Source organism: Embiotoca jacksoni, unplaced genomic scaffold (assembly GCF_022577435.1).
Source record: "Embiotoca jacksoni isolate LCO1_2020_lvr unplaced genomic scaffold, fEmbJac1.0.p SCAF_46, whole genome shotgun sequence".
Taxonomy (NCBI): domain Eukaryota; kingdom Metazoa; phylum Chordata; class Actinopteri; family Embiotocidae; genus Embiotoca; species Embiotoca jacksoni.
This window is the reverse complement of record NW_027185399.1, coordinates 2251838-2268528: the sequence shown is the minus strand read 5'-3', so window position 1 is coordinate 2268528 and position 16691 is coordinate 2251838. Positions and strand designations below refer to the sequence as shown.

The 16691-nt window shown below is 40.0% G+C and overlaps 1 protein-coding gene across 3 annotated transcripts; it reads right to left on the bottom strand.

Moving 5' to 3' along the window:
- Positions 1 to 5254: 5254 nt before the first annotated feature.
- On the bottom strand, positions 5255 to 14829 carry LOC138210447 (butyrophilin subfamily 1 member A1-like). 3 transcript variants are annotated; one of them, XM_069169613.1, is made up of 6 exons: positions 14662 to 14829; positions 12483 to 12818; positions 11056 to 11094; positions 10193 to 10480; positions 6948 to 7064; positions 5255 to 6782 (listed from the first exon to the last, which is right to left on the bottom strand). In XM_069169613.1, the coding sequence occupies exons 1-6, from the start codon at positions 14723 to 14725 to the stop codon at positions 6703 to 6705; spliced, it is 924 nt and encodes a 307-aa protein (XP_069025714.1). In that variant the 5' UTR covers positions 14726 to 14829; the 3' UTR covers positions 5255 to 6702. The 3 variants fall into 3 exon arrangements, with proteins under 3 accessions (XP_069025714.1, XP_069025716.1, XP_069025715.1); XM_069169615.1 differs by lacking the exon at positions 14662 to 14829 and adding an exon at positions 14515 to 14652; XM_069169614.1 differs by lacking the exon at positions 11056 to 11094.
- Positions 14830 to 16691: the final 1862 nt, after the last annotated feature.

The window sequence follows — 16691 nt, the reverse complement described above, 5'->3', positions numbered from 1 at the left end:
TGGTACATTTATAAAATCAATACAAAATAAAAGTGTGGAAATTGTAGGTCCTGTGTACGTTCACTCTGTCCTCCTCCTGTTAGTGAGTTTTGTGTTTCTGCTCTTGCCGTTCCGGTTGTGTTCATACACATACATACATTGTATGCTCACTTAATATCACTATAACCAAGCTTCATGCAGCACATATATTACGTTGCACCGTACAGGCACATAAACTGCAGAGATGGAAAACTACTGAACGTGAGAAACACAAGGAACGTGTGCTCTCAGGTGTGAGGATAATACACGGGATCAGTTGTCAGTTTTAAATGTTACAAAGCATATTTTGCTGTGAATAAACCTGATTGTATTAAAGAGATGGAGCAGCTCACGACAGGATGGTAAAGTACTGAGGATGAGAGACGAGGTCGGCCTGTACCGTCCGGATGTAACAAAGACTCCACAGTTTAAGAAGAACGAGAAACATCTGGAGAAACATCTGGAGGTCGTAGCAACTTCTATATGATTGAACACAAGACAAACAGTACGTGCAGAAACAGGACAGAGCAAATGGCGGTAGGGCAAGAGGTGAGGATGTGTGTGTGTCAAATAACTGTTGAGTTTCAGGTTACATCCAAGGCGTTGCCAAACGTATGGAGTCAGGTACGAGGAGGAAGTTGGTGGCAGCCATCCAAGGGAGACAATCAACCCAGCAACCAATCACAGAAGAACAACATCCTGCCTGTACATTTCTTTATCTCTGTAATGAAACACTGGGTCACTGATTACTCTGCTGCTTTTAAATAAACATACTGAAGCCTAAATATCTTCTCCTATTGCTTCATTAAACAACACACAGGACGGGGGGCTCACACATACTGGCTTTGTACCAGCATGAGCTGAGTCCAACAGTTGCAACTTAGTTGAACAATTCAAGCACCGACTCCTGTCTGCTCTCACGTTCCCAAACATTTTAACCTTTGTCTTGCGGGAACCAATCTTTATTTGCTCAGACTCTATCCCAGCTGCAAATTGGGGGGCGAGACACAATAAATACAGCTTCACCAGTGTGGTTCCTCATCACAACTGATCAAGATGACCAGAAGATTCTCTGCTCAGAGGACCTTGCAATTGATTCTGGAAGAGAGAGAAGCTTTTGATGACGATGAGGAGGAGGAAGAGGTTTCAGAGTGTGAGGATCACATTTCTGAAAATTCAGTCTGACAGTGACTTTGAAGAAGAGGATGAGATGGAGCATCAGCTCGTTCCAAAAGGAAGACGAGCCCCAGGAGCAGCTCGTCAGCAGCCAGCAAGGGAAGAAAGATGGATGTCCAAACATTTTGAACTTCAATGGTCCTCTTGCTCAAGAAATGAGCCTCCCCGCATGGCTGCCCATGTGATAAGGATTCAACCAGGGCCAACACGGATGGCGGTTACTCATGTGCAGGACATCAGGTCTTCTTTTGAGCTTTTCATCCCAGATTCCATCCAGAACATTATTCTAGATTGCACTAATTTAGAAGGAAGGTGTTTTTGGAGGGAGGTGGAAGGAGATGGACCAAACCCATTTACAGGGTTCTTATGCTTGCTGGAGTTTTCAGGTCCAAAGAGGAATCCACAGAGTCCCTGTGGGATGCAGAAACTGGCAGAGAACTTGTCCGTGCAATAATGTCTCTGGAAAACGTCCACATCATTTCCAGATTATCCACTTTGATAACCGAGACGACAGACCGGCTCGACGGCAGAGACACAAGCTGGCTGCCATCAGGACAGTGTGGGACAAGTGGGTGCACCGCCTCCCCCTGTTTAAAACCCCGGGCCTCATGTCACCGTTGATGAGCAGCTGATGCCATTTAGGGGCCGCTGCCCCCCCAGACAGTATACACCATCTATGTCAAACTCAAGGCCCGCGGGCCACATCCGGCCCAGCGTGCAATTATATCCGGCCCGCGAGATCATTTTATATAGATTTATTATTATGGCCCGGCGATATGAAGCGCTCATAATACACAAACTACAGATCCCATAATGCAGTGCTTCAGTTGCCTTTACGGACGCTCGGATACCCGGGAACTTTCCCACGTCAATCAAGTCAGCTTCTGTTGCGCTCCAACTGGCTGCAACCCTGTTGAAAAGTTATTACGATGCCCCTCACAATGGAGGAGAGAAAAGTTGATTCTGAAAACAGAGCTTTTCAAAACCGATGGGAGGCTGAGTACATGTTAAAGTACAAGACAAATCCAAGAACATGAGACCTCTTTGTACAATATTTACTCCTCCCACAAGGCAGTTATGAGTCCTAATTTACAATAAACCAAACATTAAGCTTTCCAACAGAGGGCTTTATGAAAAAATGTACAAATGAACTGTTTAAATATTTAAATATTCTTTATGTGCTCATCTGTAGTGACAGTAAACATTGCTCCTGCTGACTTTTGTGTTTGCCCTGAGAACCCGTGCATTGTACTCCGGGAAACCCCAAACAGTTGAGCAGAGTGGAGACCGTTAGCAGTGACGTCACAGAGGACAGGAAAGGGACACCTGCTGGTCTCTTTAGGTACTGCAGGGCGATCACAATCCGATCTGTTACAACAGGTAGAATTTTACAGGTTGACATATACTATATTTTAATACAGCCGAATTCCCACTAAAGCTGTTCTCATTTACATATTGTTCTGTTTTTGTTGTCAGACAACAGGATGAACATGAAATAGCGGCTAAAACGCGGCTCATTACGATTACACGTTAACCAGCCGTCACTTCCCAGCTATTTCCGGGCTGCTGCTCTGCTCAGTTAAAACTACGATTTTTATACCCGCAACGTTGTCTGACAAAAACACCACTCACATATTTGAAAGACGACAGCTGTGAGGTGATTTCGGCTGTATTTACATGAACAATGATCTCTTAGAGAGAAAGTTAGAAGCGACGGAAGATGTTTAGTTTTCCTCTCAGTGAAAAGCCTCCCTTCCTCACAGAGAAGAGATGAACAGATCTCTGCTGATGGATCTGTATCTGGCACAAAGCAGTGATTTGGAGGAATTACGGGTGTTTGGCTTGGTTTCTTTCTCCGGGACTTCTGGGATAAATACGGTCGAAAGATTAAAGACATTTCTTTTCTTTCGTTGAATATCTCGATATCTCTACAACATTCAGATGTGACCAGATTCAACTATTTGATGATCAATCTTTTCTCCATTCTGCCCACTGATTCAATACTTCACGTCAATGACGATCCAGTTGGATCTTTGGGGGTTTTTAAGACCCAAAAACAGCTCAACATGTACTTTCTAGAAATGAACATTCTTCAGCAGCAAACTGCAGCAGTCTGATTTCAAACAGGACATTTTCTTTGCCAGTGTTTTGACTGTGCAGCAGTTTGGCTGCGACTCCCTCATCATGAATGATCCGCCCCTGCTCCCAGTGATATGAAACTGTCTGAGAGACAGCCCCAAAGGCTTGAAGACATTGAACCCTTTAGCAAAACTAGGATTCAAACATGGACATATATTCTAAACAAGTCAAAGACATTTCAAACCAAGACAACCGGCTTGTTGTGATGGAGGAATGAGCTCCCCAATGACATCAGGACAGCAGGAAGTCTGAACATCTTCCACCGGAAACTAAAAACACACCTCTTCACACTTTAACCTTGAACAGGAGAAACAAGCATCACTTTAGGACCTTCAAATGGGCCTTACTTATAGCACTGGGAAGTTTGTCTTTCTTGGAGACATTTGTCCTTTCTTGATTGTTGTTGTTCCGGGTTTGTACCCTCATGGTTGAAATGCACTTCTTGATAAAAGCGTCAGCTGAATGCTGATTAGCTCCAACGATGCTAATCGGCTAGCAGCTCCAACAGGCCTTCCATGTACTTCCTGTAGAACTTGTTCTTTAGAGAACATCTAATTAATGTTCTTACCGTGTTCATATCCAGCGTTTATTCCGTCACAGCGAGCAGCCGGATGAAGACCAACAGGAGAATTACCCTCCGAAACATGATGACGTTGTTGTTGACCAGAGTTGATCAATAAGGACCAATAGAAGAAACTAAACAGACAACTAATTCCTCCTGAATCAAAGACTCACTGTTATCAGTCGAAGCTCCGCAGATTCTCAGCGACTGGTTGAAACCGCTTGATTGAATGAGATTGAATGAAGTGAAACGATCAACAACATGTTCTCTGGGTTTGTGCGTCCACTTCCGGAAGCTGTCGCACGTTCAATGACGTGTTCACATGTTTTCATGTTCCTAGAATCTCTTCTGACGTCATTATCTTGCTGTAAAGCCTTTGAAGATGCATTCCTTCTATGAAAGGAGCTACACAAATCAAGTTTAGACAGTTCAGTGTTCAATGTTTATAATGTCCCAATCTGGACACAGTAAAACCGAAAAACAATCTTCCATTAAAGGATGTGAATAAAATAATAAAAAACATGTAATTTGGAGTAATACACCTCTGATAACCCTTTAAAGGAGCTAACATCTGTGAGCCCGGTCCTTAAATGTCACGTACAGATCACTTCTTCTTTCTGAGGATCCTCCTTGTTGCTGATTTTCACCAAAAGGCATCTGTATTCTTTAATAATGACCAGACCAGTTTTGCACGTTTTGCAAACAAATTCTGCACTAAAAAACTAAATGAACAAATAAATGATGTTGCTAATAATTCAAAGATTATATAGTCTTCACAAATATATTCCAGAATACCACTGATGAAACACTCTCCATTCTCTGGAGACAATAACTGCTCAATATCAAGTTATTTCAACAACAAAATGTTTAGTTTTTACTAAATTCTGCAGGAAGAAATGAATTGTTAAAATTCCCACATCATGTTTTCTTTTTTTCTTAAATCTTTGAAATTGCGCTGAACTCTTTGTTTTAAATCTGATTCAGGCAGAAAACTTGATATCTTTGTTTAAATCTGTGACCAAAGCGGAGAAAGCGTCAGACGTGTGTCGTCCTCTGCTGGAGGTCCGATCATCTCTCCCTCTTTAATCCTGTGAACTCTCCTCGGAGTGAAACCAGCCAGAATAAATGAGGGTTAACAACCTGCTGTGTGGAAAGTGAACTGCTTCATTACAGGTTTCACTGAAAGTGGCTCAACGCAGAAGAAATGCAGGTTTCAGACACTAGAGGGCGCCACGACATCAAGAATGATGAGGAAGCTGCAACGTCACAGGAAATATTCATGATTTTTAGACTTTAAATCATGAATATTTAAAGTTTTATGACCTTCAATGAACAAGAAGCAGTGTGAACTCTCTGAAAAACATTTACTAAATACTGCTGCTGTCTTATTTATTATAATTTACCTGCAGGACAGTTAAACAACAAATAAAAAGGCTGTTCAGTTGGACGGGAGGACGCAGAGACTGAATGATGTCATATAGTTTTACATTTTTCATGTTTTATTCAAACTTTTGAACAGTAATGATTCAGAACGGCCTGAAATGAAACAACACTCATTAAGTGCACTTTTAAACAGAGTTCAGCTCCAACAGCAACAATAACTCAGCAAGTAAAAACATAAAATAATTTAAAAAAAGATGCAAAACAAAACAAATAATGTAACACAAAGCTTTCAAAACAAAACATTTAAGGAACATTATATTGACTTTAGTTTTAATCATTCATATTGATTTACAACAGTTCAGTGGAGTCTTGTGTTTCTGTAAATGTCCGTGACTCAGTTAAAAACTTCTACCGTGAGTCACTTTTATTGAATTTTTCTTGTTACTTATCGTATTTTCCTGCTTTGTTTTCCTGATTATTCATTACATTACATTACATTTCATTTAGCTGACGCTTTTATCCAAAGCAACTTACAATAAGTGCATTTCAACCATGAGCGTACTCATCAGATCTTTTCAGTTTTGGTTCATTTTAATGTGACTCCAGATGATAAAGTTTAATATCTTCCACAGCCAGCCCCTAGTGACCATCAGTGGTACTGCAGTTTAAGGCACTTCTGCACCGGCCTCACTTCTTACAACTTCCTTATATAATGTCCAAAACACACATTTAAGTGTTTATTTTACACTTTGTATATTTGCATTTGTATATTTTCTCCTGAATCCACTAAATATTGGAATATAATGTTCTATAAATCAGGCTATGATTGTAAAAACCTGATGAAAAGGGAATAAAACTGGAAATCTGGAGCGTGTAAGTGCTGCTGAAGAAAACACGTTATCTTTTACTAAAACAGGAGTTTTCCCTTCAAACTGTGAAACAGAAATTTCCTCTTCAGCAGAATTTAGTTTTACTTCCAACTATATTCTAAAGCTTTTTTACTGAGAGGTTTATTCAAACATCATTTATAACCTAAGTTATAAAACTTTTTTTTCCTAAAACCAGCCAGAGAATAGTTTTTTTTCAGGCTATTGGAAGTATTTTCTGATTCATGCAGTGAAAAAAAAAGAGAAATCAAAACTCCTCTATGTGAAAAAGTTTTGACTCTAAAACGTAAACAAAATGAAACAAGAGATTTTAAACCTGCTTCATCCAACGTTCAGATTTCAGTTCTGGAAATGTCTAAAATAAATAAATCATATTTAATCAGATGAGGCCTCATTTGCATATTACAACATAAAACATGAGTAAACTTGTAATACAATAAAAACCAGTGTTGATCTAAAGGAGGAGCGTCCAGAACGTCCTCCGACTGGTTCTCCCAGAACGGACTGAGAACAGCTGACAGACTTCAGCAGCAGACTTCACGCATTGAGAGTTTGTTTCAGCTCGACATCAGGAAGCTGTGAGGAACTGAGGGAGACGCTCGGCGCTGACGGAGAACCTGCAGGAAGGAAAACTGGATTATAGAGCAGAAGATCCAGACTGACTTCATCCTTTAAATACAAACACAAAGATTCATGTTGGAGGACAGAAACACAAACTGATATCTGAACAGGAGACACAAAGAAGTTCATGTGACAGATTCTCATCAAATGTTCAAACTTACCTTGATTACGTTTTAGTTTGATGAAACCCTTTTGGAGAAGAAGAAGAAAAGCAACAACAACAGCGACCAAAATAATGCTGACAACTGAAAGAGCGACAATCCATCCAGTGGAAGAATCTGAAACAAAGATCAGACAAAGTTCAAGTTGGACTCAGAATAAAACGTCTTGATGAACAACAACATGTGTTCCTGCTCCTGAAATCTAAAATCTCCCACTGAGATAAATGTGATCATCTTCAGAGACGTTAACGTGGATCTAACGTCCAGTTTCCTTCCAGCTCGGTTCCACAGCTCAGTTCTGGTTTCTGTGATGATGGTGATGATGGTGATGATGATGATGATGGTGGTGATGGTGATGATGATGGTGATGATGATGGTGATGATGGTGATGATGATGATGATGGTGATGATGATGATGATGGTGGTGATGATGATGATGATGATGATGATGATAATGATGATGGTGATGATGATGATGATGATAATGATGATGATGGTGATGATGATGATGATGATGATGATGATGGTGATGATGATGATGGTGATGCTGGAACATCTTCCTCCTGTGCTGTGTTTCCTTCCTCTTCTCTCCCCTCATGTGTTTCAGTCTCTGTTCAGACTGCAGCTGAATCTCATTCGTTTCTCAGATCACATCTTCAGGACGTTTCTTCTTCTTCTTCTTTGTTCTCGGAGAATTTCAAAGTAAAAGCAGCGTTTTATTGTTGTAAATGTTTGATGTTTGTGGTCGGCTGCAGACAGATTCTGCCCCCTGCTGGTTCTCTGCTGCAACACGTTCAGTCGCTTCCAGGAAATCTTTCCTGTTTCTTTGAGACTCCATGAAACTTTGAAGCATCTTTTGATCTTCACTTTAATTTATAATCCAGAACAAAAACTAAAGTGTCCTCATTGTTTCTGATGTGATTCATGTGTTTGCTGCTGCAGTTATTAAACCGCTTCGTCTCCATCTCATCGATTAATTTACAGAAAATAAGAACTTCAGTGAACCTCTGAATATTTGTGGTTCAACACGGATCAATAATTTATTTATTAATTTCACTTGTATCTTAAAAACATGTGATTGTGATGATTTAGTTCCTAAATGTGTTTTCATGAGTCTCCTCCAGATCAGATAGTTAACCAACATCTTGTGTGTAGATTGTGTGTAGTGAGTGTGTGTTTGTGTGTAGTGAGTGTGTGTTTGTGTGTAGATTGTGTGTAATGAGTGTGTGTTTGTGTGTAGATTGTGTGTAATGAGTGTGTGTTTGTGTGTAGATTGTGTGTAGTGAGTGTGTGTGTTTGTGTGTAGATTGTGTGTAGTGAGTGTGTGTTTGTGTGTAGATTGTGTGTAGTGAGTGTGTGTGTTTGTGTGTAGATTGTGTGTAGTGAGTGTGTGTGTTTGTGTGTAGATTGTGTGTAGTGAGTGTGTGTGTTTGTGTGTAGATTGTGTGTAGTGAGTGTGTGTGTTTGTGTGTAGATTGTGTGTAGTGAGTGTGTGTGTTTGTGTGTAGATTGTGTGTAGTGAGTGTGTGTTTGTGTGTAGATTGTGTGTAGTGAGTGTGTGTGTTTGTGTGTAGATTGTGTGTAGTGAGTGTGTGTTTGTGTGTAGATTGTGTGTAGTGTGTTTGTGTGTAGATTGTGTGTAGTGAGTGTGTGTGTAGATTGTGTGTAGTGAGTGTGTGTGTAGATTGTGTGTAGTGAGTGTGTGTTTGTGTGTAGATTGTGTGTAGTGAGTGTGTGTTTGTGTGTAGATTGTGTGTAGTGAGTGTGTGTGTTTGTGTGTAGATTGAATGTAGAGTGTGTGTGTTTGTGTGTAGTGAGTGTGTGTTTGTGTGTAGATTGTGTGTGTTTGTGTGTCTGATTTCAGTGTTTACTAGAACCTCCAGTTGTGTTTGTAATAATTGTTGTTCATCTGTTCTCAGCTTGTTTAAGTTGATTACATCATATTAAAAATGGAGGACAATCAGAGGAAAATCTGTGACTATAAAATCAGAACATAATTAAATATAAAACACGTCATCAGTTTGATTCGGACTCATTTTAAATCAGTTTGAAGTCTAAATTCAGTCACTGATCACAGCAGCAAACACTGTTTCTGACTCCATCACAACATGAGCACATTTACACTGAACACGTTCAGACAACACTTCAACTAACATCACATTCTTCTGATACCAAATAAAAGGAAAGAAATCACTGGGCTTCTGATTTAAATTAAAAAAACAGATTATTTATCTAATTTATATGATCAGGTTCATAAAAAAATACAACTTTCTTCATAATTGTTGGTTAAATCTCAGAAAACTGATTTTAAATATCAGAATTTTACTCTGCAGACGTCAGGTGGAGAAAACAAAGAGATTTTAGGCTCCAGTTTTCAGTAAATAGTGAAACTCTCATGGTGTTAAATTACGTCTCCGCTCTGAGACATATTTCAAAACTTTCACTTTCAGTCTGTGAATCCAACAAAGAACGTTTCTGTTCTCAGGATCAAACTGATGATTGTAAATCTTTTCTGTGTAAATTAAACCTCCATTTAATTCATTTTTTATTCCTCCTACATTCTTGTGTTTTGTTTGGCTTTATATTGTTTATTGTTTATTTTTTACTGCTTATTTCTTTGAACTTTTAAAGTCTATCCGGCTGTTTTAACTCTGATGATGTGCTGAACTTTGTTCGACCTCTGTTGTGTTTAAATGTGAATAAATCTGAGATGATGTGAAGTGGAGCAGTGGAAGGAGGACAAATGCTCCCAATCAGTTATTTAAGGACTCTTTCCAGTAAATAGTGAAACCCTGAGGACACGTCGGACGTCACGTCTCAACCAGCTCAGTTTGTGTCCTCAGACTCACGAGCAAGCAGCAGGAAGGTAACGATCGGAGAGGGACTGTGGATCGTGTGCAGCTCATACAGCTGCTGGGACTGATCACAGCTGGAAACACTCATGTTTCATATCACAGATAATTATGAAGGAGCTGGATTCAGACTGAACTCACTTCATTCTGGGCTCAGTTCCTGTCAATTCACCTGCTGGAGTGTTTTATCAGAGTTTAGTGAGTCACACACCTCAGATGACCTCAGATGACCTCAGTGACCTCAGATGACCTCAGATGACCTCAATGACCTCAATGACCTCAGATGACCTCAATGACCTCAGATGACCTCACATATCTTTCAGACTGTGTTTCTGATTTACACATAAACACATAAATAATCTCAATTATTTAAAGATTAAAAAAATTACTTACGATGCAACTGCACATAGATCTTTTTAGAAATCTGATGGTAGATCTTCTTCTGTGTAGAAACACAGGTGTAGTTGTCGGACTTGGTCACATAAATCTGGAGAATAACGTTGAAGCTGTTTTCTTTCTCTTGGTTTTTTGTGACCTTTGGTTCTTCAGCAGGAAGGATGTTTCCAGCTCCGTCCCTCCACTCGACTACCGGTTCTGGAGAAGCTCCTTCAACTTCACACTCCAGCAGAGCCCAGTCGTTATTTTGATTCATGTTTGTGACAGATGGTTTTGGAGATGCACCTGAGAACACAGAATAAACAACAGATTAAAATCATTTTCCATATTCAGTGTTTTACAAAGTGTTAAAAGAAAAGAAAAGCACAGTACTGTGGAGCTTAATTTCACCTCCCAGCATTGTTTGACAGAACTTAATGTTTGAATAACATTTTAAACTGTATTTCTGACTCATTTAAATATGTTTATATAATGCAGTATTTTATGAATGTAAAGAGGAAGTTGCTGTTTTAGCAGCCAGATCACATTGATCACTAAAAGTTCAATTATATACAGGAAAATACAGAATGAATTAAATAGATGTTTGCAGCTTCTTCAATATTACTGCATTAATATCGTCACAGGTGGTTTAAATAAAGTTTATGGAATCAACCAGAAGTCACTAATGTACCTTAATTACAGGTTAGATTACTTCCTTTGTAATAATGATGGTGAACTTTTTACATTATTCAAAGTGCAACAACTCGAAGAGATGTTGACGTAAAAATGTCGTCACTTATCAGGGATGAGTGACGTCACATCCAGGTAGAGATGTGGTGATCAGAGATATCAGATATCTGATACTCAAATTCAGGACTCACCTGGGATTTTCTCCGATGTTCTGTCTTTTAAGATTTTCTCTAAAAGGGGAAATAAAACACATGTTAGACATGTTTCAGTGACATCAACTTGGCAGTCAGGTAAAACTGAGAAAAAAGAAAACTCGGTAATATTTATTACAAATATTATTTATGATCTAAAACTGCGAGAGGAAACCACAGTTTTAGATTTTATAAACGTCCTGGCGCATTTACAGACGAGGCTGGTTTCTATCCGTCCTGGATGGGTTGAAATCAGAGTTGGAAAACACGTCCGGGTGGATCAACATCAATCTGATGGCTCACATTATACAGGTAGGCAGGCAGGTGAAGGACCAGCATGCACCTGGGGAGGTCGACGCTTTTAACCAATGAGGCAGCAGAAGTCACGAAATATAAACTCTGTTCAACAAAAAAGAAAAACTTTGTTTGCAGAGTGGATTTCTTTTATCGTCCTTCATTCCCATGATGCATCAGTGGTCTTCTCATTTTTTAGTTCGATTTAGATTTGTGATAAATAGTCACTATAACCTCCAGCTCACTGATCTAAAGGTGATGAACCCACTCAGAAGTAACTCTAAAGCTCACTGAATAACACTTCAAATTTCATTTGTTTCATTGGGACTCAAACTAAAGTGTAAAATAAATAATTTGAGGTTTTACAGGTTTGTTTTTTCTTAACCAGGAGCAGCAGCTGACGTGTTGCAACCAGGAAATAATCCAACACGCATCCTCCTGTAAAAACGGTCACATGATCACTTTCTGTTCCTGTGGATTCAAATAATGAGATATAACCTGTTAAATAGTGAGTTTTAGAGGAGCTGTTATCTTTGGTCAGAGCCTGTTTATCTTTTTCTCCAGCGTTCACAGTCTTGGTGCTAAATCAAGCTAAACTAAGTTAAACCAGGCTAAGATAAGCTGAGCTGCAGGTTTTGAGAGCCCTCAGACGGCCTCATGGACAGACACAGTGGTCACATGCTCATCAGTTTAAACACAGTGAGTCTTCCTCAGCGTTGTGCAGCTCTGCAGCGGTCACGTCATCTCGTCTCCGTCTTTCTCTGCATGTCCTCCCTACTGCCGAGGAGAGAGCACACGAGCCATGAAAGCCTCTGCGGCTCCGCGACGGTTCACACCGACATAAACAAGACTTCAGCCTCTGCCAGGAAACAAACTATAAGAAAGGCTCATTATCGCGGCACATCCACTAACATGAGGCCTCACTTTTTACTGTGAAACTGAAAACACTTCCACATCAACAGATGGAGAGCGGAGCCTCGAATTTAATCTGAGATTAGATGAAACACTTCTCCATCTGAAGACCTCGTCCACGCTCGGTGTTTTTATTCTGACTTGAGTCCATCTGGGACTCTTGAACCAGCCGCGTCTGTAAATAAGCAGGCGTCTCAGAACGGTTTCATGGAGGAACTCACGGATGATCAGCTCGACGTTGGCTCGTGTTGATGGCGAATCACGTGGAAAATCACAGGTGTAATTTCCACTGTCCCCCGGCTGTGTCTTTGTGATAACTATGGAGGCGTTACCGGACACCAGCTGGTCTTCAAAATGAAAGACTCGACCTTTGAACTGCTCATCTTGACCTGAACGGCCGTTATTGTAATGGTCTCCCTTATTATAGAAGAACACCTCCTTCTTCTTATCCTCTTGCTTCTTCCAGTCAAACATCTTGTCGATGATGCTCTCAGGGAAGGAACACATTAAAGTGGCATCATCGCCCTCTTTCACGATCAACCTGGTGACATCTGACCCTGAAAAACCAAAAACATGCATCAGTCAGTGTGTTCGATCTGTCGGGGAACACGACTCACATCTCCTCTGAAACACCAGCGTATCATTGTGTGCTGCACAAAACAACATGAAAATATGTTAAATCAAAATATGAAAGTAAATATGGAAAGATACAAAAAGACCAGTGAATAAAAATGTGTCTTTAGCCTCCTCCTCTTCTTCCTCCTCCTCTTCCTCCTCCTCTTCCTCCGAACACCTTTCAGTCTAATGAAATACAGTCGAACCAACACGTCTCTAAAACGGTTTGAATAAAGAAAAACTGAACATTATAACCTTTATGAAAGAGGATTTAATTCAGAAATGTTCAGTGATGTCATCGTTGGTTTTTCTAATGAATGAGGGATTATTTTCAGATGGACCTCCAGAAAACTAATAAGAAGGAGTGACTTCAGCTAACAACACTGAGATAACTGCTGTGGTCTCCTTGTGGTCAGAAAAACACAATGAATGCAGGTGTGACATTCCAGCTCAGCAGCAGTAAAGAGGCCAAATGAAGGAATCTTTTTAGACAGCTGACAGCTCTTCACATTTATCACATAATCTCACTCTTCATCCAGATAAGTGTCACCACACAAACAGGTATTTCTGGTTCATCAGAAAATAAAATAAAAAGCGATTTGAGTGTGGGAGGCAGACGAAGAGGAAACGAGCTGAAACTGTCGTTCTCTGCTTCTGCAAATGATAACAAAAACCAGGATGTGTTACTGCAGCTCAGGTTACATGGAAATACTGGGGATTAGTTCATTTTAATTCAATTTGTTTGACATTTCTTTTGTATGTGTGTGTGTGGGGGGGGGGGGGGCTCTGCATTCAAAACTTGACTTCAGTAAAAGTCTGCAGCTGCTAGAAGTATGAAAAGTAAATGTACACACTGTGAATTGTGCAGTTAACACTCCCTGTCAGTGTTTTACTGTTTTATATGATGTTTAATATTACCGCTGCATTCATGTGCATTTTATTGATGTATTATTTAAGATTGTGCTGATTTTAAACTGATTTAAAAAGCTCAGAAATACACTTTTTTTTGTGGTGATTTCAAGAGGTTTTAAAAATGTTTATTTTGCCTAAAATGTAACTGAATATTTCCAACTAATAAAGAAACATTTAATCCTTCAGTTTATCAGAAAAATTATAATTTAAAATCAATAAATTCATAGTTACATGTTTTTTACAGGTCAGGAAAGAGGATGAAAAACTGTAATCTTAAAGCTGTCAGACAAATATAGGCAAGTAAAGAAAACAGAAGATTTACCTCTGAGATTTAGTGGAGAAAAAGAACAGAGTTGCATAAAAAGGAAAATACTCAATTAAAGTACAAATGCCACAAATTTGTACTCGAGTAAAAATACTTTCCACCACTGCGGACATCATGTCATTCTTTATGAGAAATATAATTTACGATATTCTTTAGTTTATACATCACCAGCTGATTTAAAGGTTTCATTTAACGGGAGCACAAATTCGATATTTAATCGGAAATGAAATGTAGATTCTCGGAAATAAATGTGCGTCAAGAGGAAGCAGTGCACTTCCGGCCCACGTCGAAACTTAAAAACACCTCCAAATGATGCAACACATCCAATTAATGAGTATTATAGGACTGTAAATAACCAGGAGGATGATTTCACTGGATGACGTCACCTTAATCTGCGTTACCTTTATGTTAAAATGCAGTTGGAGGCTGATGGGACAGTCGCACGCGCTGCTGTTGTCTCCTCGTTAATCTAACAGCTGATCACTTTGAACAATTAAACACAAGCAAAACTGCAGATGATGATGAGACGACAGAAATCTTTCTCTCACCGGTTCCGTCTCCAAACGTGTTTGCAGTCAGCAGGAAGAGAGAGATGAGCAGAACGAGCTCCATGTCTGTGGAAGAGACCCGACGGTTCTCTAAAGGAGGTGCAGGAGGCCACTCCTCTGGAGTGGATCCGCTTCCTCCTGAGATCCTGCAGAACAACAGCGCCACGACCAGCTGCACGACCCGTGCATTGTACTCTGGGAAACCCCAAACAGTTGAGCAGAGTGGAGACTGTTAGCAGTGACGTCACAGAGGACAGGAAAGGGACACCTGCTGGTATCTTTAGGTACTGCAGGGCGATCACAACCCGATCTGTTACAACAGGTAGAATTTTACAGGTTGACATATACTATATTTTAATACAGCCGAATTCCCACTAAAGCTGTTCTCATTTACATATTGTTCTGTTTTTGTTGTCAGACAACAGGATGAACATGAAATAGCGGCTAAAACGCGGCTCATTACGATTACACGTTAACCAGCCGTCACTTCCCAGCTATTTCCGGGCTGCTGCTCTGCTCAGTTAAAACTACGACTTTTATACCCGCAACGTTGTCTGACAAAAACACCACTCACATATTTGAAAGACGACAGCTGTGAGGTGATTTCGGCTGTATTTACATGAACAATGATCTCTTAGAGAGAAAGTTAGAAGCGACGGAAGATGTTTAGTTTTCCTCTCAGTGAAAAGCCTCCCTTCCTCACAGAGAAGAGATGAACAGATCTCTGCTGGTGGATCTGTATCTGGCACAAAGCAGTGATTTGGAGGAATTACGGGTGTTTGGCTTGGTTTCTTTCTCCGGGACTTCTGGGATAAATACGGTCGAAAGATTAAAGACATTTCTTTTCTTTCGTTGCATATAATTAATTTGACAATTCAGAAAAACGTGTTTATAATGTCCCAATCTGGACACAGTGAAACCTAAAAACAATCAGTCATTAAAGGACCTGAATAACCTGATCCAACAGGAAGTCAAACCTCTCTGTTGAGTTAGTGAAGTGAGTCCACATCATTTCTTGACTTGCATCAATAACACATCTGCTTACTTGGCATTTTATTTTCATTCTCTTAAGGGAAGTACTCATAGGGACCTAAAATCCTGAAACACAGACATTCAACAGAACCTTTCCATGTTAACAAAGCAATCAGGAAATGAAACAACAGATCACGTTAGAAAATGCATTTTCACTGCCAGCTCGGCGGTCTGGAGGGAAAATATGACTTGCAGCCTTTTTCTATACAGTCGATGCTTGCAGCCCAAAAGGGTAACTTCCTGGGAGTGAGCGTTGGGATGAATTATGAAGTGCAGTTAGATGTGGGGATCTCAGCTGAGGTTAGACATTTAAAACTAACAGTTATACTTCTTCTAACTTTTCAAAAACATTGAGGTTAAAGGTCAAGGTCCCTGTCACCTCCCAGTGACCTGCTTGTGAACGGGATCTCAGGAACGCCGAGGAAATTCACCAAAATCTGCCTCAAACGTTCATTTGGAGCGAAGGACGACCTGATCGGGATTTGGAGGTCAAAGGTCGCCGTGACCTCACAAAACACATCAGTGGCCACGACACTTGGTATTTTATGGTAACTATGACGACATTTCCCACCAAATATCCAACAGGACAAAATGAAGACATTTTATATTGAAAACAACTTGACTGTAACATCATCATGTTCTCCAAATGATTTTCTGTCCACTATTCATCATAACTGAGGAGCAGAAGGGAGATTATGAGCATATTTTACATTCATGACAGAAACGTAGTCAGTAACACTCCTCCTGGGTCTCCTTCTACAAATGGTGGTGATTGTGAAGATCTTCTGTGACGTCCATGTTTTACAACTGACGGCTTGTTGGCAGCAACGTCTCTGAGTTTGGACAGATATACATGTTAAGGACAACATGAGTGGTTGGAGGAAGCAGACAAGGGAGAGCTGCTAATTCTGGTTGGACACCTGATTTATTGATCAATGATTTACAACAACAAAACTGATGTACAGTTGGAGAAAGAAAGAAAAGACATTTGAATATAA

What these genes read in the sequence shown, in the direction of transcription:
- LOC138210447 (XM_069169613.1), bottom strand. Translation starts at nt 14,725, where the DNA reads ATGGAGCTCGTTCTGCTCATCTCTCTCTTCCTGCTGACTGCAAACACG. An exon ending in GATCTATGTGCAGTTGCATC is followed by an intron (nt 7,065 to 10,192) that starts GTAAGTAATTTT and finishes TCTTTGTTTCAG; the next exon opens with ATTCTTCCACTGGATGGATT. An exon ending in CAAACTAAAACGTAATCAAG is followed by an intron (nt 6,783 to 6,947) that starts GTAAGTTTGAAC and finishes TCCTTCCTGCAG; the next exon opens with GTTCTCCGTCAGCGCCGAGC.